The sequence below is a fragment of the Simochromis diagramma genome, unplaced genomic scaffold (assembly GCF_900408965.1).
Source record: "Simochromis diagramma unplaced genomic scaffold, fSimDia1.1 OVJJ01000816.1, whole genome shotgun sequence".
NCBI classification, from domain to species: domain Eukaryota; kingdom Metazoa; phylum Chordata; class Actinopteri; order Cichliformes; family Cichlidae; genus Simochromis; species Simochromis diagramma.
In genome coordinates this window covers 9,844,252-9,868,300 of record NW_024386908.1, presented here as the reverse complement: position 1 = coordinate 9,868,300, position 24,049 = coordinate 9,844,252, and the positions used below count along the sequence as shown (strand labels likewise).

Sequence of the window (24,049 nt, the reverse complement as noted above, 5' to 3'; positions counted from 1 at the left end):
TCCTCCCTTCCACTTGCTCAACCTGTTGCTCCTCCAAATGTGGCTGAACCCTTTACTCCTTCATCTGTAGCTGAGCCTTTATCACCCCCTTTTCCTGTCAAGACTGAGCTGATCACCTCTCCTCCCCTTCTTACTGACTCCGAACCCCTCTCCTCCCCTTCTGTTTTCGAGTCTGTCAACTTCATGCCACCACAGCCTGCCAAGCCATTTGTTGCACCTCCCTTGCCTGAATTTAATGCTCCTTGTGAACCAGTTGCCCCTCCTCCTCCTCCTCCTCAGCCCAAAGTTGAACCAGTGCCCAAGTCCAAACCAGTTCCACCACCTCCTGCTGCATCAGTTGGTGAGTTTTTATTCCAATTTTCTTTAAAAAAATCATTGCTGGTAATACAAAAATAAATATATAAACCATGCTATTATTCTCAATGTCAAGAGTGACCAAAGAATGTGAGGAAGAAGGAAGCTGATGTGGTTTGATTAATAACTTAAACAGCTAGTTAATCCAAAGATCAGACATGTGTTCCAGTTTTTATAGATTTATGCAGTTGTAATCTTTGACCTATGAAGCAGCAACGCAAACTTCATTCTCTTCCCTCTTACAACCGATTGAAGTGTACTTATAACAAAACAAAAATATCAATTGTTTTTGGGAGTGACTCATTTTATTATTAACTGGAAAGCCAAGGCTATGTGAGCCTCAGCTGTCCAGCTACAGTGAATTTTAATGATGTTTATTGTGTGGGTGTTTACTTTAAGCCACCTTAAGCTTTTTGCCTCCCAACTTTTCATGCAGATTGTAATCAGTCTTAATTTAAAAAATGGGCCCCACAGTAGCCTCGGTCATATTGTGATTCATTGCCATCCCCTAACTGTTAATGAAATGATTAATTCTAACTTGTACTAATGCTAATAAATTGATGCTGTAATTAGTGGGCAATGATTCTGCCTCGTCACTGTGAAGCTCAGGCTGTCATAATAACTCTTTTACCTTCGTGCAGTTTGGAAGTAAAATAGTGAGGCTAAACTCATGCTTTTTACTCATGTGGCTGTTATTAATATTTCTATATTAATAATGGATCAATTGACACTTTATTTGAAAGAGTCAACTTTTAAGAAGCCACAGAGAATAATCATGCAGTTTCCCTTTGCTCTACCATTTTTCACGTCTATGTTTTGGTATTCTGTTTCATTCTCACCATCATCATCTGTGACTATTTTTTAGCAGAGAAAACTTTCAAGGCCCTCCGTGTTCAGCAACAGGAGACTGCTGAAAATTGTCACATGTTAGTGAACATATTGTATCATAGCTTCTTAAAACTCACAGTATGAAATTCTCTTTGAATACTAATGTTGCTCTGTGTTTCCTGGACGTTTAAAAGGGTAACCGTTTGTTTTAAATGTCCCAATATGTGGTCAGTATTAGGCTTTCAGCTTGCTTCCAGTGCACAGCACACAGATAATGAAGGGATAATTGAGTGACAGTCAAAATGTGTGTGTACCGTCTCACCCACGGAGCTAAAAGCTGACACTCTTTCCACTTTTCTTTTACTCAAAGTAAAGTTTTAGCCTTATTGTCTTGCTAGTGTGGGCGCATGGCCCTTATCCCTTGACATTTGTGGCAGAGGACATTTGAATGTTACTTGTTCATTACACAGAGCAGAACGAGCCGTAGGTGCAGATTCTTTCGAGGTTGGCATCCAGGGTGTGGGCAGGCTTCCCCATCCTTGACTGTGCTCAATCAGTAAGGTAATTAAAAAAGGCCAACTTATGCCACGCCACACTGACTCCAGTGATTAAAACGACACCTCCGCAGTTTCACACAACAAACCTCCAGGCCTCATTAAGGGAAGAAGGTGGTTGGAGAGTGTGTATGTGTGTTACATTTCTTTACTTTGCAACTGGGCTTCCATGGTATGACACAGAATTTTGTTTAACTACATAAGTAACATAAATGGACAATGTGTAATTGCCACTGTCAGTATTTTGGGTTTATTGTGGTTTAGTGGCATTTACAGTACCGCGCAAAAGTCTTGAGTCACCCCTCATTTCTTTACATTTTGTTGTTTGGACTTTTTGGAGCCATACATTTTCCAGAATATTTTTTAAGCAACTGACCTATAAATCATTCAAGCATAAGAAATGCATCTAACTCAGTGTTGCGTCTACACATAAAAGACAAATCCCCAGTTTTAAATTGTTTCTTAGACACTTTGTTACTAGCAGCTTGTCACAAAAACACATTTTTCCCCATTTCTTTAGATGATTCGTCAAATGATACCAAATATAACACTGGATTTGGTGTGCATGGTATGGTTTAACCCCACCACCAAACAAAATAATAAAAAAACCCAAAGACACTTGTCAATGGAGGATAAAAGAGGCCGGCCTAAAAAAAAAGTAGCAGAGGAACAGTATCTGTAACTCAAGAAATAGAAAAAGAAACAGCAAAGACCTGGAACAGAATCTGAGAAATGCACCTGGCACTTACAATAACTGATCTACTGTTCACTGTTCACCATCATCAGAAATGGCCACAGTGGCATGTATTCAAGCGGTCAGGGGAGAGATAAAAAAGTGAGTGTCTATAGCCATCTGTAAAACATGGTGGAGGATCTGTCATGGTTTGGAGCTGGGGATTTTGTAACAATTTATGATCACAGAACAGTATCGTACGATTTTGATCCACCATGCGATAGCACCTGGAAAATGTTTGACATTAGTTACACTAAATTAACTGCCCCTCTCCTGGAATCTTCTCCACGCTCTTAAGAATGTGCTGGGATACACAGCAAACCTTCTGGCAATGGCACGTAATGATGTGCCGTCCTGGAAGAGTTGGACTGCCTGTGCAACTTCTGTAGGGTCCATGTATCTTCTCATGATACCAGTAGTGAAACAGACTCTTACCAAATGCAAAACTAGTGATAAAATAGCCAGAAAAGATGAGGAGGGAAAAAATGTCAGTGGCTCCATCTGTAAAAGCATTCCTGTTTTGGGGGTTGGCTCAGTGTTGCCCCTCTGGTGGACCTGTTGCTAATTCCACTAACACCAAAACAGCTGATTAATAACCCCTTCTGCTACTTAACAGACCAGATCAGAAGTGTAACTGACTTCATGCAATACACTGACGAAAGATTGTACCTTTAATAATTTGAGCATTGTATTTTATCTGTAGTCTCGATCAAAGATCACAGTTGAAAGAAAGGTTTGACAAATCTGTAAACAGTTAGATGATCCCTGGTTAACTAGTATTAGTCTAGATATTGTTTTCATCTATAACTGCGAGCTGTAGATGGTTTTGAAGTAAATAATTGTTAATAATCTTAAACTGCGGTTCAGTGGAGAAAGGTTTTCATCAATAAACTACTTGATTTGCAAACCTGAAACTTTAAAGTTGCCCCTCTAAAGTTGTTGTAGTAATTAAATGATCAATGTAATTTAAAGAAAAAGGCAGTTAGCAAGTCCTGCAGTCCTGAAGTTATTGTTGTCTTCTAATTTTAGAGCCAGTCATGCCCAGACTAACAATTTCCTGCATGTGGATTTTGCCTTTAAAGCATGCAACACTGATGTGCTTTCTACTGTTCTTTTGTAGAGTTGTGCTGCTTTTGTACCATCTCACTCTGTTTCTTCTAGGCTCAGCCTATGATGTTGAAATCGGGGCTCTGTAGGTACAAAACCATCTGTTGCAGAAGATAGGCTGCAGATAGCGTCGTTATTTATGATGCTAGCAGGATGTTTTCGTTCTTTATCGTGGTGCAGAATGAATTTGGAATTGATCAGATGCTTCTCTGATGTTAGTACATAACAAGGACAAAGTTAAACTTCTTTAGTACACTCGAGAGTTCCAGCACAATCTGAAAGTTTCCCGCAGTGCTGCATGTTCCAAGCAGCTTCCACATTGTTAGTCCAGGCTTTGATTCCCGTCAGCCGGAAGTCACATAAATTGCCTTGGAAAAGAGTGGGAATAGTGCATTTTCTTTTATTTTTATTATCAAGATGAATAAAGTTATAACTCCATTGTTTGCTCTAATTAGTTTTTAGATTGAAAGATACATAAAACAATAACTTAACTTGTATGAAGGGTTGCTGTCTACTGTTTTCACAGTGGTCACCTGTCTGTTCTGGGACATTAATTTATCATTTCTGATGTTTTTCCATTTCCTTTCATTGCTCATTAAGTCTATAAATACTAATGTGAAGTCTGATAAGAAGCACAGATCTCTTGGGACCGATAGAATATAGTCCTTATGCACACAGTGCAAAATAGTGTTTGTTTTGGCTGTATTAACATTTTTTTAATCAATGTATGTGGCTGCCTCCTGCAGGGTGTATTAGTCATACAACAGCAATGTGCGTCGACCTCTTTGCAAGGTCACCACGAGGTACCGAGTTTACAGAAGTATTAAAAAAAAAAAGCTAACTTGGGATGATTGATCAGGCACGCTCTTTTTAAGGAATAAGAAAAAAAAAAACAGTATGATGAATGTGAATCTTGTTAAAAATGTTGCAAAGTTCAGCCCAATCCTCAAAGGGTGTGACCTTAATGAGGCGGACATTGATTATGCGCGTCCACGAGAGTTGGGTATCGAGTGAAGCACTCAGCAGGTCGGCTGTCTCTAAATCATGGCCTGAGTCAGTATGTGTGCGCTGATTACACTGTAGTCAAGGTTGAACCTCCTACACCTTCTCCATTGTGCTATAAATATTCATGTGCCAGAGCCCACACACTGCTCTGGACTAATAGCCTGCTTAAAGATATCTCCCAGGTGAGGCAAGGAGAATTTGGTTTGGGGGGGGATTACCGTATACGTTTGTGCATAAATGTTATGTTTTTCTTGTTGTCTCTTAAAAACGATCACTTAGATCGTGTCTCATTGCACAAGATTTTGTTAACAGGAGTAAAAGAGAAAATCAGATGATCCGACTTTCACCCTATTGCCGGGGCTGCTAGTTTCCTCTCCGCGTTTTCTTTTCTCCACCTCCTTTTTCCCTATTTGTATATAGTGAAAGGTGCACAGTGATTCGACTAAGCGCGAGGTAGAAACGTGAGGAAGTGGTAATGTTACAGATTATGCCCTCCACGCGGGTCTTGGGGTTAATGAAACTTCTGATGAGAAACGCAATTTGCCTTCGTCTATTATCTCCACTGCCAATAGCCCCGCGCTCCACCGCCTCGCCTCGTTCTCTTTCGGTTTTTCCACAGGGTTTAGTGATTGGTGGAAATGGGAAGGAGGGGGACACGTCTAAAAAGATGATGAGTTTTTAATCTTTTTAACATTTACATGTCCTACTCAGGATTGACACGGGCTCTGTCGATCTGGAATTGTCTCTGACCCCAGCCAGCCTCCCTCAAGGACCCCAGACAGTGTTTATCATATCAGAACCTGTTCTCCTGCCGACCCCGCTAGCAATCTGAAACTTCTTTCTGTAGGGCTGGAGAGGATGTGGTGATAAATGAGGAGTTGCTTAAGAATGGCTGAACTTGGAGGACTTTTAAAATCTTCATAGTGCACTACTACAGGGTATATATATTCAGTATAAATGTAAGATATTCTAAAGGGCAGTTGATGCTGAAACAGAAGCCTTACCTTTAAAGTTCATAAAGACAGAGCATGACCTGCGACTTTAGCTGCCAGTTTTGATATCCAGTCAAATCCAGCACAAGTCAAATCCAGCACAAGGATAGACATGTTTTAAATTAAGTATTAAAATAAAGTATTTTGAATTGTTGACTCGCTGTTTTAATACAAGAGGAATTCCCATAGGTGATTTAAGAAGATGATAAAACGCTTGCATTTTAGGTATGATGGTGTCCTGTATCCAATCAATATACAGGGAGTGTTTCTTATTTATTTTTAATTGTTTAGATGCTCAGATATTTACAGTACTGTGCAAAAGTCTTCAGCCTGTACTATGGCTGTCAAGCTGTGTTATCGTTGGCATTTTCTGTAGTTCAGCTAAAGGAATGGGAACAGATGATGTGTTTTTTGTGACAGGCTGCTAAGTGCCTAAAGATACAATTTAAAATGTGTTCTTTGCAAAGTTGTCTGTTACGTGCGGGCACAGCACAGGTTCATTCCTTGAGTTAGATACCTTTCCTATGCTCGAATGATTCATAGGTCAGATTTAAATGGTTTAACAAACCAAAAAAATCATTCCTGTGAAAACGGTCACTTTACCGTGTGGAGTATATTTGTTTTTTTCTTTTGTTCAGTTTCATTAAAATAAATCAGCTCCTGAAAACATTGTCATGTGAAGATTCTCTGTGGGTTCATCATATTTAATCAGTTATTTGGTTTGTTGTTGACAGAAAAATATTGAGCAGGTCATCGAACTTTAAGGTATAAACTGTTGATTTCTATTAGGAGTCAGAGCCACAGAGTAACTGTCTACAGTCTGCAAAGTCAAAGATGACAAACTGTGCGGTCGTCTTTGTTGACCACATCACAGCATTAAGGTAATCAGAATGAATGGCTAGCCTGACATTACAGTAAATATGATATTGATGAGAAATATTAATATTGATCGCTGAGTTGCTGGTCTCTCGTAGTCAGTAATGTCCCATGTAACTCGAGTGTACATTTCCATTTTCACAGGATTTTTTTGTGGGTAATCTGAGTCTATTTCATAATAAATCACAACATCACAGCATATTTCGCACCGTATTTCAATACCTGTCGTAAAACATAATTAATACGTGTTACTTGGCAAGCCTACGGCAGAGCCTCTGTGAGGATTTCAGACCTACAGGTTTGTCTCTCCTCTGCTGGTCTTAACAGAGTTGTAATTAGACTCTCCTCCGCAGTGAGATCAATGGTGCTTCTGAGTGCAGTCAAACATGATGGATATTACTTTCTCACACTGTGGACAGTAGGTGACAGAAGCCTCTGCCTTTAAAGATATGCTATGCAGCCCAAAAGTTGTCAACTGTCAGTCACCGCCTCTGTTTGTTCTCGTGTTTCTTCTGAAGGCCTGTCAAACTGAACCTCGCTCTATGGGACTTATTCATTCGCTTTACTGTAAGTAAAGAGGAATCCTCTGAAGGTAAAGAGATGGCCCATGTAGTCACAGTTTGAGCTCATGTTATATGTTGTTTTCTGCAGAGAAGAAAAGATCGTTCAACTTCTGGTTTGTGTGTTTTTAAAGCGGGTAAATTAGTACGAAGCTGCTGAAGTACCGAAATTAGATTTCAGTATCCATGGCACGAGTTGCACGAACTACAGTAATATCTTTGTACAATATCAGTATCATGACCTTCTTTTTGTTTTTACGTCAAAGCACGGATAACAACATTGTTTCACACGCACAAGTTTTAACTGGGAAGCAGAGGTTTGGCTGAGCGACATTTAAAACATTTAATTACTCTGTTGTATTTTAATCAGGAATTGTGTCTTTGGCTTTTAAACAGAACAATGTAAGTCGTGACGGGCTTAAATTTAAATCCTAAGCATATGTTATTTAAAAAAAATTCATTAAAATTCACATTGAAGTGAATAAGGCAATTTGAAGAATTGTTGGCATTCTAATGCTTAAGGAAATGATTAAGGAATCCAGTTGCTGCTAAATCCATATGTTGGACAGATGTGAAATAATGATTATAATAATGACCTCAAAACATGGCAGCTTTTTAAAATGTAACATTTGGTTTAAGACTTTTTTTTCTTGTTTGTTTCACTATCCCGAGATGGCAAATGCAGAACGGCTGGGTATATTTCTGCTCTTATTGTTTTCTTCTAGTGTTAATCTGATTAATCTGGAATTAAGTTTGCGTTTCCTGTTGTTACCGCATGTTTTCAGGTAATAATAGACTCTGACAATAGGGATTATGCTATCTAACTAATGCGTTGTGAGAGTAATCTTGACAGACTCAGACACCCCCCCGCCCTTCTATCACTGCAGTGGTGCAGCACACTGCATGGTGCTTCTGTCTTCAGAGCACGTTTCGGCCTGGTCGCTGGCTGGCATCTTTACTTTCATGCTTAATTACCTGCCAAGATAAACCGCCGAGGACATGGAGTCATACACGTATGATGTCCATGACATGAATATATGCAGACGGGGTGGCATGGCGCGAGTGTATACACTGCTTTGTATGTGTTTAAGCCGTATGTGTGCTTTCATTTTGTTGGCTCAAGTTTGTTTTGTGACTGTTTTTGACACCAACTACACATACAGACTGTAGGGACCAAGCTTTCTGTGCCAAGTCGCTGCACTCGGTAAACACTCTGTAATAGAGCTGAAATTCTGACAAAAATAAAAGTGGCGAGAACTACTTTATTTAAAAATAATAGTTTTAGCCACTTTATCACAGGGTTTCAATGTATTTTTTATTTCTTTTTTGGTCTGTATCCTATCATTTTGGGCTTTTTGTTTGCAACCACAAGACATTTGTAGACTTAATCTTTACGGTGAGAAATTATAGTCTTTAATTTTTCATTAGCATAACATCTGTCTTCATTTCTAACATTTTGAAACCAGATGATTAATTCATTCATCAAGCAGATTAGTCAGTAATGAAAATAATCATTAGTTGCAGCCCTGCCCGACAACAGTTTTTTGTCTTTAAGCAATTTAGCAACAAACTACTCCGCTTAGACAAAACACAGCGTACATGCACTGAATCATTACTGGTTAAATGTTGAATCTGAACTGCACATTTACTGATTGGTGCAGCTTTTCATGTCCACAAACAGCAGCTGTTTACTTGGATCTCTTATCTTTAACTCGCTTTCTTTGTCTCCTTTTTCTCTTTTTCTGTCAAGCCGATGAGGAGGCCCTGAGGAAGAAGATCGCTGATGAGCTGTATAAAGACTTGAAGCAAGAGAGGGCCAAGGTAGAGCAAGAGCTGCAAGCCTGGTGAGATTAACGCACAGAAATATGGAAAATTAGTCTTTTTTTGTTGCCTTATTTTTGATTGATTGCTCAAATTAAGATTCTTGTTATTCCTTAAAGTCAGAATTTTGGATGTTCCCTGTTTGTTGGGTATTTTGTCTATTCCCCCCCCACCACCACCACCTTCTTCTCCTTGTGGGCCATGACAGCTGGAGTTAAGCTACTGCAGTAGTGTCAATTTCTCTTCCAGGTTTTTATAAGAAAGCTCAGACATTTTCAGATGTAACCATTTTTCACTTTCATTAATAGTCAAAAAGGTCAGCACCAGTCTTTCCGTTCCCCGCTGTTTCCAATTTACCTCTCTTCCGAAGTGCATCAGCACTTTTTTCCCCTCCCTGTGTTTCGCCCCTTCTCTCATTCTCTTCTGATCAATTAATCATGTCTGAGAAAGGGGGGCGCTATCCTGAGATAATTTCCTGGGTGTTGAGTGGGTGATTCATTAGCCCTTCCTGATGAAGAAACGCACTCTTCATGCGAGGGGCACATTCCAGTCTCCATCTCTCGCACTCCTCTTCTCCACCCTCCTTTTATTCCTTCCCTTCTCATCTATCCTTTTCTTTTCCCCCCTAAAGTGGCAGGTGTACATACCATAATGTTGGATAATCGAGTTGCTCCCTTTCTTTAATGGGCCTGGATGATGTTGAATGAACAACTGTGATGAGGCTCTAAACACGCTCTTGTACGGTATTGGGGGGGTTTGGGCAAATCTTTCAGAACACGAGGAGGTAGGTAGTGTTAGCCTGCCGATTAGCCTCATTTTTTTAGGCTTATTCGAGATGAGAGTGAAATTAACAAGTGGTTTTGAGAAATCATTTGTCTATTGATTTTCTTTTTCTTTTTCTGGTCATTTTTATGTAACTGCTTCCTGAAGCTCACTTATTGATGTCTGTTCACAGGAGTAAGTGCCTAAAAATTACGCCCTCCTAGCAATTAACTGAAATCATAGTTGGCTTTCAAGTCCTCAATTCTTGTTTGTGCTTGGCATGGGCTGCATTTTCTTTAGAAGTCTTAACTGAACTGGAATGGTAAACAAACAGTTACCCTCGTGTTAGTTGCATGTGTGCGTGTGTAGATTCATATTCAGATCAGTGTTTAATGTGGCCTTTTTTGCCATTTGCTTTTTCTTGGGTCCGTTCTTTGCTCATTATTTCTGTCCATTTGTATTACTGTCTATTCATGTTCCTAGTTAGCAGCTGGCAGGCAATAATACATGGAACAGCTTTTAAGGGTATTCTGGGCTTTGAAGAGAGCTTTTAAAGGGAGAACTGGCTAAGCAGTTAGTTCAGATTTCATAGGGATTATGTAGCATCTGATTCAAGCCTAGTAAAATCACATCCTGTTACATATTTACTCTACTTATGTGTGGCACTGGCGTCTGACCGTGCCTTTTTGACTCATCAGACACGGGGACAGGTAGAAGAATAATCAACACACTAAGCACATTTTTAACTGGGTGCTGTAATAAATTCCCTTTAGGTTGTGACAGTTCAGAGACTGAATCTGCAGGGGAAACGGTCTTGAGTCATGGGCTTGGCCCCTCTGTTAAACTGTAACACAGACAGCAGAGGACAGAAGCGGTGCACCTGCGAAAGACAAAAGTAAAATACAGTAGAGGCTCTTGCTTTTTATTAAAAGAGTGTTCTGGTGCAAGCATTTTTTAACTGCAGTGTGTTGGGTAACCTTTAGCAGCCTTCAGAGCTGTACTCACCAAATGGAAAATCTACCTTCATTTGGTGCACGGTGGGTGTTAATTTTAGAGCCTTTGACACCAAATGTTTCCTAGTGTAATCGGATTATAAAAGCAGTGTTTAAAAGGCAAGACTAACTGCAGCCAGTGGGGTTTGCAATGGAAAACAAATTTTCTAATTAAAAGGAGCCAGTTGAGGTGGTTCAAACAGCTGTTTACCTAGGTTTACCTCTTGGGCATATCCTAGGTAAGATGTTTTGGGCATGTCTTACCAGGAGGAGGCCCAAGGGCAGATTTGGGATACACGGGAGAGATTATATCTCTTGGGTGGCTTGGGAACGCTTTGGTGTCCTCCTGGAACAGCTGGAAAAAGTTGCTGGGGAGAGGGAGCTCTGGGCGTCTCTGCTTCGACCGTCATCCGTCATTTGCGTTACGGTTGTAGATTGTGATGAACTTCCTTTCTTTCCTTTGTTTTGAATTAACATAAAGTCATACTAGCAGCACCTTCTCTACTCTAAATACATATACATTTTTATCGTTGCTGTTATATCTCCTGACCTGCCTCAGGGCATTTGTTCTTTATCAGTTCAATGAAATAAGCTACGTGAACAGTGGAAGTTAAAAGCATATTTCAGGCCTGCTTATGGGGCAAATGACTGGGTGTGCATCCAAAGTTAGTGAGGGTGGTCTCGACCTGTGCAGATCCCAGTGGAAAAACCTGGAAACTATTATAATAAATGTCAAACCACATCTTTATTGATACATGCTGAGGTGTCAAAACTACTCATTGAAGGTAGAGGGGAAATCGTCAGATGTCATCTTTATGGGCAGACTAGTTAAAATATTACATTAAAAGAAACAGACTACTTTTTTCTTTGTGCTTAACGCCATAGTTAAAGATTAAAAATGGCTTCCTCTCCTTTTTGTTAACATAAATTAACTTTGCTGGACATAAATAGATGAGCGGAACACATACCGTAGTCTTTTTTTCCCCCTCATCTGGGTTGTCAAATCATGACTAATTTGCTGTAATATTTCACCCTCTTACAGTGCAGATGTGCAGATAGTAACTACTTTACAGGTAGTATTATATTGTTAAAAGCAAACGAGGCATAGTGAAGGTGGTCACTGCTGGATTGAAAGACACAGCGAGGACTCTGTAATTGTTTTCTTTTTTCCTCCTCTGGAAAATTAGACTAACAGGTAAAGTTGTGGGTTTTTTTTGGTGTGAAAGTGTATCAAAGCGAGGCCAGCAGGACTGCTCGTTATCTCACTGCTCACTAGTTAAAGAATCCTGCAGTGAAACTGCTGCACCGCATGAATGCAGAAAAATGTAAGAATACTTGAGGAGAACGGATTTACACAAGATGCGTGATCCCAAAACTTCAAGGTCATATTCAATGCAAATAGTCGGTCAGGATGCCAGCAGAGTCGGATTTTATTCATATGATCTAATTAATTATAAGTCTTACAGATTCATTCAGGATTGAAAAAAACAAACAGAAACAGTCAAAAGCCTTGATGGATTGTCCTTTTTCCTGTGATAGCTACTTTTTGGTTACTCTCCTATTTCTCTCATTTAATATTGTTTCTTGTTTCCATTCTGCGCGGTATTCTGTTCAGGCAGATAGTTCCTGGGATATTCGAGGATCGGCGGTGTTTAGATTAGGCAGTATTTCTTGTGCTTGGCTCCGGGGCCGTAAATGAACTCCGGAGATCTGGCTTTGCATGTTTTGCTCTGGTAGGAGTGAAGGAAGAGCTCTGAGTTCTGAGTTCATTTAGGTGCAGCCTAAACTGATTTGTTGCAAGGAGCGGGTGCAGGGAGAAGATTTGCCTCTGCCGTTTCTCTGTGAGGCATCAGAGCAGAACGACTCGGAGAAAAGGATGTGAGAAGGAGGGATGAGGGTAAGAGAACTCTTACACCAACCTGACTCTGCTCTGTAACGCTCTGCATCACTGTTTCATCCAGTTCTTCTTCTCTCTGTTATTTTTTTCAAGTTTTCCTCCCCGTTGCCATTCTTATACTTGCACTTTAGTCTTCCTCTGTCTTTCTTTCTTTTTTCATTCTCTCCTGTAACCTTTTTATTTATATCAAACTCCCAATACTTTTCCCCCACCCCACCCTCTCACTGCCACCCTCCCCATGCATCAAATGCATGTGTTTGAATCTCCAACTCTAACACTCAGAGGTTAGTTGTTACAAAACTTCTTCGCATTATTTCAACATGTAGTCAAGCAGCCTGTGTTGGCTTGTGCAATATAATTGCATGTCAGACTTTTGAGTGAGAACACTGACCTTCTCTCCGAGCTTCCGTCTTCCCACCCTGTTAACCATGCTGTCTATTAAATTCTTTATTGCTCCCAGATCAGACGCAGACGGTCTATCCTACAGATTCTAACATTTTGTTTATTTTTATCTTTTATCTTCACATCACAGACATATGCTGAAACACACACACACAAAGCTGTGCCAGCTTTCAAAAGACTTGTGTTGTGAGGTTATTTAGAAACAAACAAACAAAGGTCCTGAATTTGACGTGATTTAGCCCGCGTTGTTTCTGCACAGTAATTATATCCCAAATTGCATCCGAATCGACGACATTACTAGTCTGAATGCATTATGTACCGTTTCATCTTTATCACATTCTGTGAATACTGTGATGTAGCAACTTTGTAGTATTGTCACACCCACAGTAGTAATAATAACAGTAGAGATGATGAGAATAAAAGTGGTTTTCCTAATATTAGTAATCATGTATTTTGTTTAGCCCTTTTAAACAGAGCTCACAAAGACCTGCAAGCATACAAACAGAATAGAAACAGTACCGATAATGAACGACTGTACGCCCACGCCACATGCATCCAAATAATCAAACAGCTGCTAAGTTGATACTTTGAATCTAGCCATCCCTGACACTGTAACTATCACCAGAAACTACCTGTATTATGACAAAAATAATATGGCTGGAATACCAATAATAATAATACCCTAAATGGACCTGTTATGCTCTGTTCCAACTCCATGTTTTAGTTTGTGCACTCTGCTAAAGTAGCTGTTTTACAGTCATGTGGATAAAGCTTTAGTTGTGAAAAACTATGTACATCTATTAGTTCAGTTGCTTGTACACTAGAATGACATTTAGTAAGAATAACTTGAAGTAATAGTTTGTCTGTATGATTTTTATCAGGCTCCAACATCACTGTGGAAGTATGATTGGCACAGCATTTCAGTTTTCAGTGCTGAACTTCAGTTCATTGTAACACCTTGATTTTTTTTTCTTTTTCAGCCATTCTGTTGTAGATTTTCTGCTGTCGTTGGGATCATTGTGCTATTGCATGACCTAGTTTGGCCCAAGCTTTAGTTGTCATACAAATGGCCTCACATTTGACTCTTGAATACTTTGGTATACAGAGGAATTCATGCTTGAGTTAATAACTTAAAAGGTGCCCAGGTACTGAGGTTGCAAAACTTTTTTTTTTCACAGCTTTTCTGCGCATTGAAAGAGAAATTGCACACTTGATGCTCCAGACTAGTAAAATGATAAAAGGTCTGCCTTTATAGAAGTAGTCAAACTTGCTTTATCACTCACTTTATCAAGTGCATAGAAAAGGTGTGCTTAGTTTTTCCCAGAAAAGCATCCAGTCCTTCTGCAGTCCTTGGGTCTTCTTTGCTCACATCCACAGCCCTGTGTCTGAGATGACTTCAAAACTGGCATCATGCGGAGCCAATAGTTGAAAGAAACTGTTTGAAACTGAGTATTTAGAGCAAACCTGAAGTAGCACTTATTGGGAAACGTGCAGGTTAACAAGTGTCTTTAAATCAACCAATCTCGTAAGGTACTGATGCTGATTTTTTATTTTTTTTTGTGAACTTTGATATCATATGTATTTCTTGCATTTTAAAAAGCTGAGAGTATGTATGGCTGCCACTTTGATTAGGCCGCTCTCATAAATTGTAAAGAATTAAGTGTCTGTGGAACTTCTCTGTAAAATAAACTTCCTGTAAAAGTAGAACTCAAAAATAGTACTGCCAATGTAACATGTGTGAAACCTGGAAACACCTTGCAACAGTCCTTCCCTGCCCTGCCAAACAACCACACCAAATCAGCAGCTAGGTGGCAACTACACCTGAGCACTGAACCCTATACTGGAAATTCCTCAATAATTGCAGGGAGCATCTTAGAAACAATCTGTTCGCATCCCTGATAACTACTCTGACACCGAGAGCTTATAGGGCAGCACCAGCTGTAAGTAAGCACCCTTACAGTTCTTTTGTTAAATAAATTCAACATGTCTTTCTCAGCATATCTGTATATGTGTGTGTGATGCAGTCATTTCAGTCTTTGATTTTCTGCATGATGAGATCTTTTCTATAGAGCTCTTTCTTTCAAATGATGCCTCTTGTAAAATTAATCATATTATTGCGAAACTACTCCTATTGCCAGTTTATTAGGCCAGTACCAATGCCATTGAACTGTAAAACAACAACAACAAAAATCAGACATCTGGATTTCTTAGTATGGAAGCATACTGCTGATGTATTTGGTTATTTTTATTGAGTCTGTCCACTCTAGCAGCAAATCTAATATGTGTAGAATCGGTTTTAGGGAGTATTGGTTGTTAAAATGTCATTTCTAATATCATCCCAGTCTTTTAGCTTCATAAGACACTCCTGCACAGAATGATAAGCATCAGACCTCTGAACTTATTCTGCTCAGTTGGGAGTTGGAGCTCCGTTCACTTTGTCTGATAGGAGAAGAAATCAGGTGAAACTGAAAGTGTTAGCTACTGATGAGGCTTGATTGTAGCTCCTAAGACTTTTGCGATTGTGTCTTTATAGTTTTGGGTAAAGTAAGAGTGGGATAAGGCTTTTATGTTCTTTCTGCTGTTTTCTGCATTAAACCTCCCACGAAAATGATTGTCAGGGTAAGTATTTATATGTAACTCTGCTACAGTGTTTGATAGCACCCACTGTCAGGTGCGGTGTATGTGCGCGTTTGTGTGTGTCAGAGCGAGTGCATAGCTCTATAAAATATTCATAGCCAGCGTTCTGCGACATTATTCCTTACATCAATATTGCATCGGGCCTTTAAATGCTTTTGTTTCAAGGCACTTGGGTTGAGCTTGCACTTCTATGCAGGCCTGTCAGTATTCAATACTGTATTGAGACACATCTTGTGCAGATGACAGGTAGACAACAGGAAGGATTAATGGGTGAAGAGCTGAGGAGAGATAAGGATGATGACTAATGTTGAGTTAACAGGAGGCATGGATTTAAACTTTCCTTTGTTTTGATATTTGCATAAAGGTAATGATATTTAGCTGCAAAGTGCTGGATATAAATGAAATCGGCATTTTTTTGAAATCTTCTTTCTACTCATTGTTTTTGACTTTTTGTTTTTGGAAAGTGTGATGACTACGGATGACTATGCACACAAAGCTTGCCTTTAATTCATTTCCAAAATCAACGTATAATTTTTCCCGTATGAACTGCCACAGATCTGATGTCTGCCAGATTTAAAAATAGTGCCCTAAAGAAGCGAAGTATTCCTTAGTCCATCTGTTCAAGGTCACCTCACGAATGTGGCGAGTTCTTTTCTTGAAAGGTCGACACAGTTCGACCCACTTGTGCTCTGTTCCTCTTCAAAATAATGATTCCTCAGTGGTTCTGACTTTCCATCTTTCTGTTTTTAAGGCTTGAGCCAGGGAACAATCAAAGCTCTGGTTACTCGGCCAAATGATTCCCTCTTTCTGTCCTGAACCCGGCCAAACATCATCCACTTATCCTCCAAAGACATGATATTCTTCCCTTCTCCTGCACTCTGTACGTGTTGTTTTTTTTCTCTCTCTCCCTCTCCGTCTCTGGTTCAACCATTCTCTACCTCAAAGCCCCCTCTCTTCCTCCTAGTGTCAATCTTCTACAGTCGAATGAAAAATGCGTCCAATATCCCAGAGACAGGGCAATAATGACTGGAAAGCAATAGAGGTGAAGCAGACAGATAGCATCCTGCTAGTGATAGCAGTCTTTGCTTGGGTTAGCAGTTGTGAGGAAGTCGGTAAAAAAAAAGAAGATTTTTTTGCTGGGCTGTCTATTTTCTTGGCCCTCTTTCTTTCTTTTGTTCATATGGTAGCTTTTGATACTTTGTCAGGATCTCTTGTAGGTGATATGAATCGCTTACATTTTTTAGTTCACCTACTCCCATGGAAAAACAATATTTCATAGAACAACACAAACCACGCTATTTTAAAGTTTCCTTATCATCTATTGAAGAACTTATGAACCTTTTTTACATGGCAAATGGCAAACGTCTCATTGGGTACATTTTTACTGAATTCTATTCTCCTAAAAGTGTCGGACTTGTCATGTCCTAAATGTGAAATTTGTAGCTTTTAGTGGCCCACGTGACTGAAACCAAATCCTTTTTCTTGAGAAGAGTGATATACAGTCAGTCATGTGTCATAGTTTTAGCAATAGCTTGTTGGATAAAGGTAGCTTAGGTGCATTAGCAGTGCAAGCAGGGAAGCGTGGATCGGAGGGGAAATGGTGAATGTAAAAGGCCATTAGGAGGCACCCTGTGTGTCTGTGTGTGCGTGAGTCGGAGCCTGATGATGGATGGAGTCTGCTGACGTGTGCAGCCCAGTGGACTGTGAGACTGGACATGGCTGGTCTCTCTCCATCTCTTTCTCTCACTCTGTGCTTCACTTCTTCTTTGCTTCACTTCCTCAGGGCCAAACATGTCATGTCGCCACTGCTCACACACTCTCCTTACTTTTGTCTCTCTTGCAGGCTTTTCATCTGGGTCCCCATGTAACCTGACTTTATTCAACATTTAATGGTATTGCAGCTTTTAGACATCATACATACTTTAATTAGCCTGACCTACCCATCATTTCCTCAAAGCCGAGGTCTTGGAATGGTCAGTCAAATCTGTCCATCGTGGTTGTCGAAATGTTCGGTGTATTCACAAGTGAATGAAGAGATAATGTGATTCTTTTGAAATGGAATAAAAGATGAAATCCTATCGGGTGTTTGTAATGTCAAGAAAGTATAGCCATGAGTTGAGGAAGCCACCCATGACTCTCACTATACACTTGCTTTGTAGGATGATCCATTTAAATTATCATAATGAGCCATAATGCACAAACCTGATGAGGCTGTAAATGAGTCATTTAACTTTTCTGTACTTGAATTCTTGTGAAGATATGAAATAAAATGGGAAGAACTACTTATTCTGATGAATCCCAATTTAGATACACCTGCTGTGATTTTAACAATGTCTCCTCGTTGCTTATCATACAATAAGAGATGAGTGAGACCTCTGCTGAGGTTTGTAGATGGCTGATTCATATGCGGAGGAATTTGTTTTGACTCATTTTCATTCATGTCAAGAGTGTTTTTCAGGGCTTTCTTTGGATTTTTGTGATGCAGATGTTTGTTAACATCCTCACCATCTTCTTTCAGTCTGTCATAATTCAGATTGCCTCTCGCTCTGTCTGTTCTGTTTATTTTACCTTGCTGTGACTGTTTGATTCCGAGCAGAGGAAGACTTTCAGGGTTTCAGGGATGTTCCTCCTTATTCAATCAAGCACACTGTCACTGAATAGGGAGTGCGTTGCTAGGCAACTATGAGAACCCAGTGACAGGGTTCAAACGGTGGTCCTGTGTCTGCGGAGTGCATACTGCCTCAGTCTATACTACTGCTTCATAAGGTTGATGTTCCTTTTTTGTGGTTAAATGCTAGCATTTTCTATTTATTTACTGTAAAGTCACTCTTTAGCTTCACTATAAAGAATTGATAAACTCTGATAGACATCTGATAAATGGTTTCAGTTTCACTTGACTGTGAATTTTATAACTTTTTATTTTTGATTTACCCTTACTTTTCAAAGCTGTCCTTTTTGAGGAAGATGTGGAATAGCAAAAACATGAGTATGGATCAACCTTCAAAGCTGAAAAAAATGAGCCCACATGAAATTGGCAAACAGTGCAGTTCCTTGATTTGCCATGTGAGGCTGGCTCCAAAAGCAAGTTAGTTTATAGGCCGTGTTAAAATGTAAATACACTGTTTACAGCCTGTCACAAAAAATAATTTTGGTCTGTGTAGGAAATTCTTTCTTCCTAGTGTGGAAAATGTAATTATTCAGAGTTAAAATTAATTATTATTGTTAGAAATGTACTTGGCTAGGAGGTAACCACTTATTCCACTTATTTAATTCTGGTCACTGGATTGGACTCTATTATGGTTTTTGGTGTTCGTGTCTTTTGAGCATGCAATGTTATCATTATGGCCAAAATGCTAAAATCAAGTTTTCAAAATCTGACTTTGCAAACCGGTGGGTGACGTTGTGGTGGCTACTTCTGTCTTTCACATACAGTCTATGGATTTATGGATGTATGTTTGATTAAAATAAAATTCATATACAGAAATATTTGCCAATATCTACTGTTTGCTTCACTAGCACCGTATTTACATTTGAGACCTTTTAATTGTTTTCAGAACTCCATGTCATGTGAATATAAGTAGTCTTGTAAACACTGAAGAAGCTCATTTGTTGTCGCTTGATCTTAATAAACATAGAAAACTGGATTTTGAAGCGCCACATATACAGACGTGTTGTATCAATGTAACCGATTTTCTCTCCCTAATGTGGAAGCATGTATGAATGTACAGTAAGCTAAATTATGCTAATCATGCTAATTTATACATGAAATTATGGCATTTAAGTGGTTTTAAAGGTGTAGAAATGTTTGACTTTTTTTTTTTTTTGATGATACACAGGGTGGAGGCAGAAAAGGCCCGGGCATCAACACAGGCACATGCTGAGGCTAAGTCCCAAGTGCATGGTGAAGTGTCCAGGCTCCTGTCTGAACAGCGAGCTGCGGTCCAAGAGAGCCTTCAGCAGGCTTTCATACGGGAGAGGATTGCTGCTGAGGATGAGAAGCTCCGTGCTCACTTATTAGTAAGTCCTTGAAAAAAAAGTAGTTAATATGTTGCTGTGAATGTGGCAATTTCATTGTATCTTGCTAACAGTTTCATGCATCTTAAAATGCACATGAATCTAAATCTGCACCATGACCAACACTGGCATTAAAACATGGTGGCTAGAGCTTTTCTGTGTTTGAGTTTGCACGTGCTCTCTCTGAGTGCTTAAGGTTCATTCTGACTGTGAAAACACACGTAGGTTAGATTAATTTGCTGTTAGGCAAGTGTGAATGTGACCACTAATGGCTGTGTTAGCTTTATGTCTGATTGCTTAGCTGTACAGGACATGCCCTGCCTTTTGAACAGTGTCAGCTGGAACTGGCACAGGAGTGTTGTGCAGTGTCAAACAAACTAGAGATGGCACGATACCACTTTTTTATGTCCGATACCGATATCATAAATTTGGATATCTGCCGATACCGATATGAATCCGATATAGTGTGTTTTTTAATCAATAAAACTGTTTTTTTAATAACTTGCTGCATTTTGTATAAGTTCATACTCAAGTTTAAATAAACAACAACACTAAAGCTATTCTGTTATACCTGTATGTAAAAAAACAAAAAAACAAAAAAAAAAACAAAAAACAAAAAAAAAACCACACTGCACCCAAAATATTTTATAGTTCAGCAACACTGATCAATCTAATAAACTTAAACCTACTCCATCCTCCCTATTCTGGTATTTTAAAGAGTACTTAGGTTGCTTAATATTTCTGCTAACTAATAGGGTTGCAAACTCCCAGCAAAAAAAAATAGGGAACCACCCCCCACCCTCCACCTCATGATGCTTAATCGATGTAATCAACTTTAATTTGATGCAGGGTGAAAAAATTTTTTAAAATGAGAATAAGAAAGAAAAATATGTCTTTGTGCCCCCTTTTCCCTGTTAATGCCCTATCGGCCCCCCTGGCTAAACTTTGCTAGATCCGCCCCTGCACAGTTACCAGCCGTCAGCTACTTAGAAAAAGATCCTCGGTGTAGAAAGTAATATTAAATAAATTCTAACAACAGCTTATCAAGCTTAAACGTGCTGCTGTTGTTCAGCCGCTGGTTTCCTCTTTCTGGTGCAAAGTGGGCCAAAAACAAAGAGAGACAGACTCACGACAGAAAAGCCGATCAGCTGATCATTAATCAGTTTCACGATTGAAGTAGCAGCAGGAGAGGGAGGGAGAGAGAAGAGGCAGTCGCTCCATATATCGGTTGTTAAGCTTAACATGGGAACGCTTTACAAACATTCAGAGATGAACTTACACACTTGCTTTACTTCTCTCTGGGATAACTTCCTTGGAGATGAAATGCCGGTTGAGGCTACAAATACACACAGCCGCTCTATCACCTGAGCACACTGCTCCGACGTGCTACGGTTATGAGCCGAGTTACGCCATGTCGCAAGTTTTGTGAGGTGCTTTTTTGATATTTAAAGGATCGGATTACATTTTTTATTTCTCGCCGATATCTGATCCAGTAATTTAGGTCAGTATCAGACCGATACGTAATATCGGATCGGTCCATCTCTAAAACAAACTGCTGTTTTGTTAAAGACACCTTGTGCATTCCAGAGATATGCACAAGGTGTCACTTTGGTGTGTTTCCCATGGCGGATTGGGTTATAGCTGTTGTTAGAGGAAGTTTGTTCTTGTCCAAAATAATAGTCATGTTTGATGGATGGATGGGGATGTGTGTGCATGTATCTCATCACTACAGTTCAAAAAGAAGAAATTGTATAGACTTGTATTTTCAGAGGAGAGGATTTTTTTTTTTTTAAATCACAGTTCCAAAGATACATACTTAATCTATTACAGCATGGCTTTATAGTAGAAGAATTTAGATGTTGAACTGTCTGCAGTCCAGACCTTTCACCAACCCTCATGAAAAGTATAACAGCTGGAACCCTCTGTTAGACAAGAATGGAACAACAGCCCTCTCCCAAAAGTCCAGCAGCTGTTCTCCTGAGTTCCCAGTTTACTAAGTTTTATTAAAAGAAGAGGGAATGCTTCAGATTGGTAAACTTTGCCTTGTCCCACCTTTTTTGAAATGTGTTGCAAATTCAAAATGACCTTCTGTTTTTGTGTTTTTTTTCTCGGTTTAAACATTTGTTACGTTTGCTGCGTTCTACTGCGAATAAAATCTGGGTTCATTTTCACTAATCATTACATCTTCTTTTTATTTACATTTCACACAGCGTCCCAACTATTTTGGAATTGAGGTTGTACATAAAGGGTCCCATTTTATTTTCACACATTGCTGCTCTGTCACACACATTTGCACTCTGAAGTGAACCTTTTGGCGGTTACGCAGAGCATAAGTGGTACAGCGACAAATGTTAGGCTGTGAGCATCACCGTGAGCAGCAATTCATAGAATATATTCCTTTTCTACCCATTCTCAACACTGTATATATCAAAGCTTTTTCTGCATTATAAAAACTCATAGCACGGTGTCACAGCACGGCTTACACTTTAAACATAGTACAGTAAGTAAACGGCTCTTTGCTGTAGATATTGTTGTCCTCTTTTTAAATCTCGGCCTGTTCATCCTGCTGCCGTTATGAAATATACCTTCATTTTGAGCTGCCTGTGTCTTTATTTCCTGCAAATTGCCCTTGTAAACATTGTCAGATGAGCATCCTTTACCACACACACACACACAGGCAGTGTATTATTTTCAAAAAGAAAACACATTTTCCCTGGAGTGTGTCTGCTGTTTACAAACCTATGCTATTGATTATATAGCTCATTTCACACGTTCATCGGCGTAATAGAAAAATGAATCATTTTGTTGAGAGAGAGAGAGAGAGAGAGGACGAGAGAAGCGTTGACGTGATTCCTAGCCGCGGGACAAGTGTATGAGGGATCCTTCATTTGGAACTGCTGAGATCGAAAGTTAAAAAATAAATAAAGGTGATGAGCGAGAGAGATGGTGAGGATGGGAGACTTATGATGCGATGTGCTTTTCCATTCAGCCTCTGTGAAGAAAATGGTTTCAGTCATAAGTTTTCTGTAATTTAATTTCTGTTGTTTTCATGGGGAGGAAGGCAGGACAAATGAGAGGCAGGATGCAGTTAAAGGAAAGAAAGGACAAGAAGTTAACACCTTTTACTGTACATATGGAGCAGCAGCGTAGGGGGTGGTGCGTCTTACTGAACTGTCACAGAGGAAAGTCCTTGTGCGTATCTTTGCCCGTATCTTCCTGAAGTAATAACTCCCTACATTTAAGAGAACTTTTCCTTAAAGCTGTGAAGTTATTGCTTGTAGCCCCAAGGCTAACCTAAGGCCGTTAGGAGCCTTTGAAACTACAGATAGATAACTCTGCAATAGCTTAGCATTCAGCAGCAGCCAGAGCGTACACACAGTCGTTTTCACTCTTTGTTCCGTTCTTTGTAAGCTATATTTTCTGCATAAATTCACTTGATAGTTGCTATTCCCCTTCCAGTTTGTCTCTCCTTCCTTTAAAGAAGACATAATGCAGCTAAAGAATCTTCGTCAGAAGGTTTTACTGTTTTAAAATTGCGTATGTGTGTGCGCCTGTGATAATTTTCTTCCGTTCGAGCATTCTTTTGGAGTGCTGGAGTTTTAATAGAATGTGACGGGTTATCAGTGGAGGCGCAGCGCCGTTCGCACCACTCATGTAATTGTCAAGTCAGACGCTTGCACACAGCCAATGTTCTTTTCAACTGGAAATGGACTTTTGCATTTTAAAAGACAGCCTCTCGCCCAAGACGTCTCCCACCCATTGTCATTTTACTCCGTGTTTGTCAAACTCCGGGATTGTCTACTACCCACAGTGAGCTCACCTTTGATGAAACATTAAACAAGTTGTGTTGCGTTGGGTCCATCCCCTGCCTGTCTGTTTTTAAGGCCATCGATGTCTTTGTGTGACATATTTTTTGTTAACAAAAGAAAAATCAAATGCTAAGATGCTCAATTTAAAATGTCAGCAAATAAGTGTATTGAATCGTTAAATTTTTTTCTCAAATATATTGTTTTTAACTACTCTTCAGATCAACCAGTTGAGCAACTCTGCACAGATTACCCATCGAATTAAATTTACATTGATGTTAAGAGCATAAGTATCAGTAATTTAAAAGAGAAACTAGTTCCAATGGCAGGACAAAGTCAATAAGTTTATTAAGAAAGAGCTCTCGGGTGAGGTTATGGGTAAGTAGGGCTGTTCGATATAACGATATATATATCGGATGACGATATAAAAACGTCTATCGTTTCATTTTACGCTATCGTTTGTTTCGTGGTGTTGCAAAATAAACTGTTTACGGCAATATTTTTTCATCGTTTTGATGGTCACTGTAGTGGCTATATTCATTTCTTAAAGTTCTCTCTTTCTCTTATAGTTAATATAACCACACTACAGACGGACAAGCGCCTTTTTTTTTCTATGTGTTGTGGTTAGCAACAACGACGGTAACAGCATCGTGTGTCCGCTTGTTTATGTTCCACATAAACCTTTCACAATAAAGTTCAAGATCCTGTT

General features: G+C 39.5%; 1 protein-coding gene across 2 annotated transcripts in view; it reads left to right on the top strand.

Moving 5' to 3' along the window:
* chchd3a (coiled-coil-helix-coiled-coil-helix domain containing 3a) overlaps nucleotides 1-24,049 on the top strand; it is an 80,641-nt gene that overhangs the window by 1,772 nt on the left and 54,820 nt on the right. For both annotated transcript variants that reach the window (XM_040035470.1, XM_040035471.1), the window contains exons 3-5: nucleotides 280-340; nucleotides 8,760-8,853; nucleotides 19,357-19,537. In XM_040035470.1, coding sequence (XP_039891404.1) covers nucleotides 280-340; nucleotides 8,760-8,853; nucleotides 19,357-19,537 — 336 coding nt within the window. The remainder of the gene's footprint in view (nucleotides 1-279; nucleotides 341-8,759; nucleotides 8,854-19,356; nucleotides 19,538-24,049) is intronic.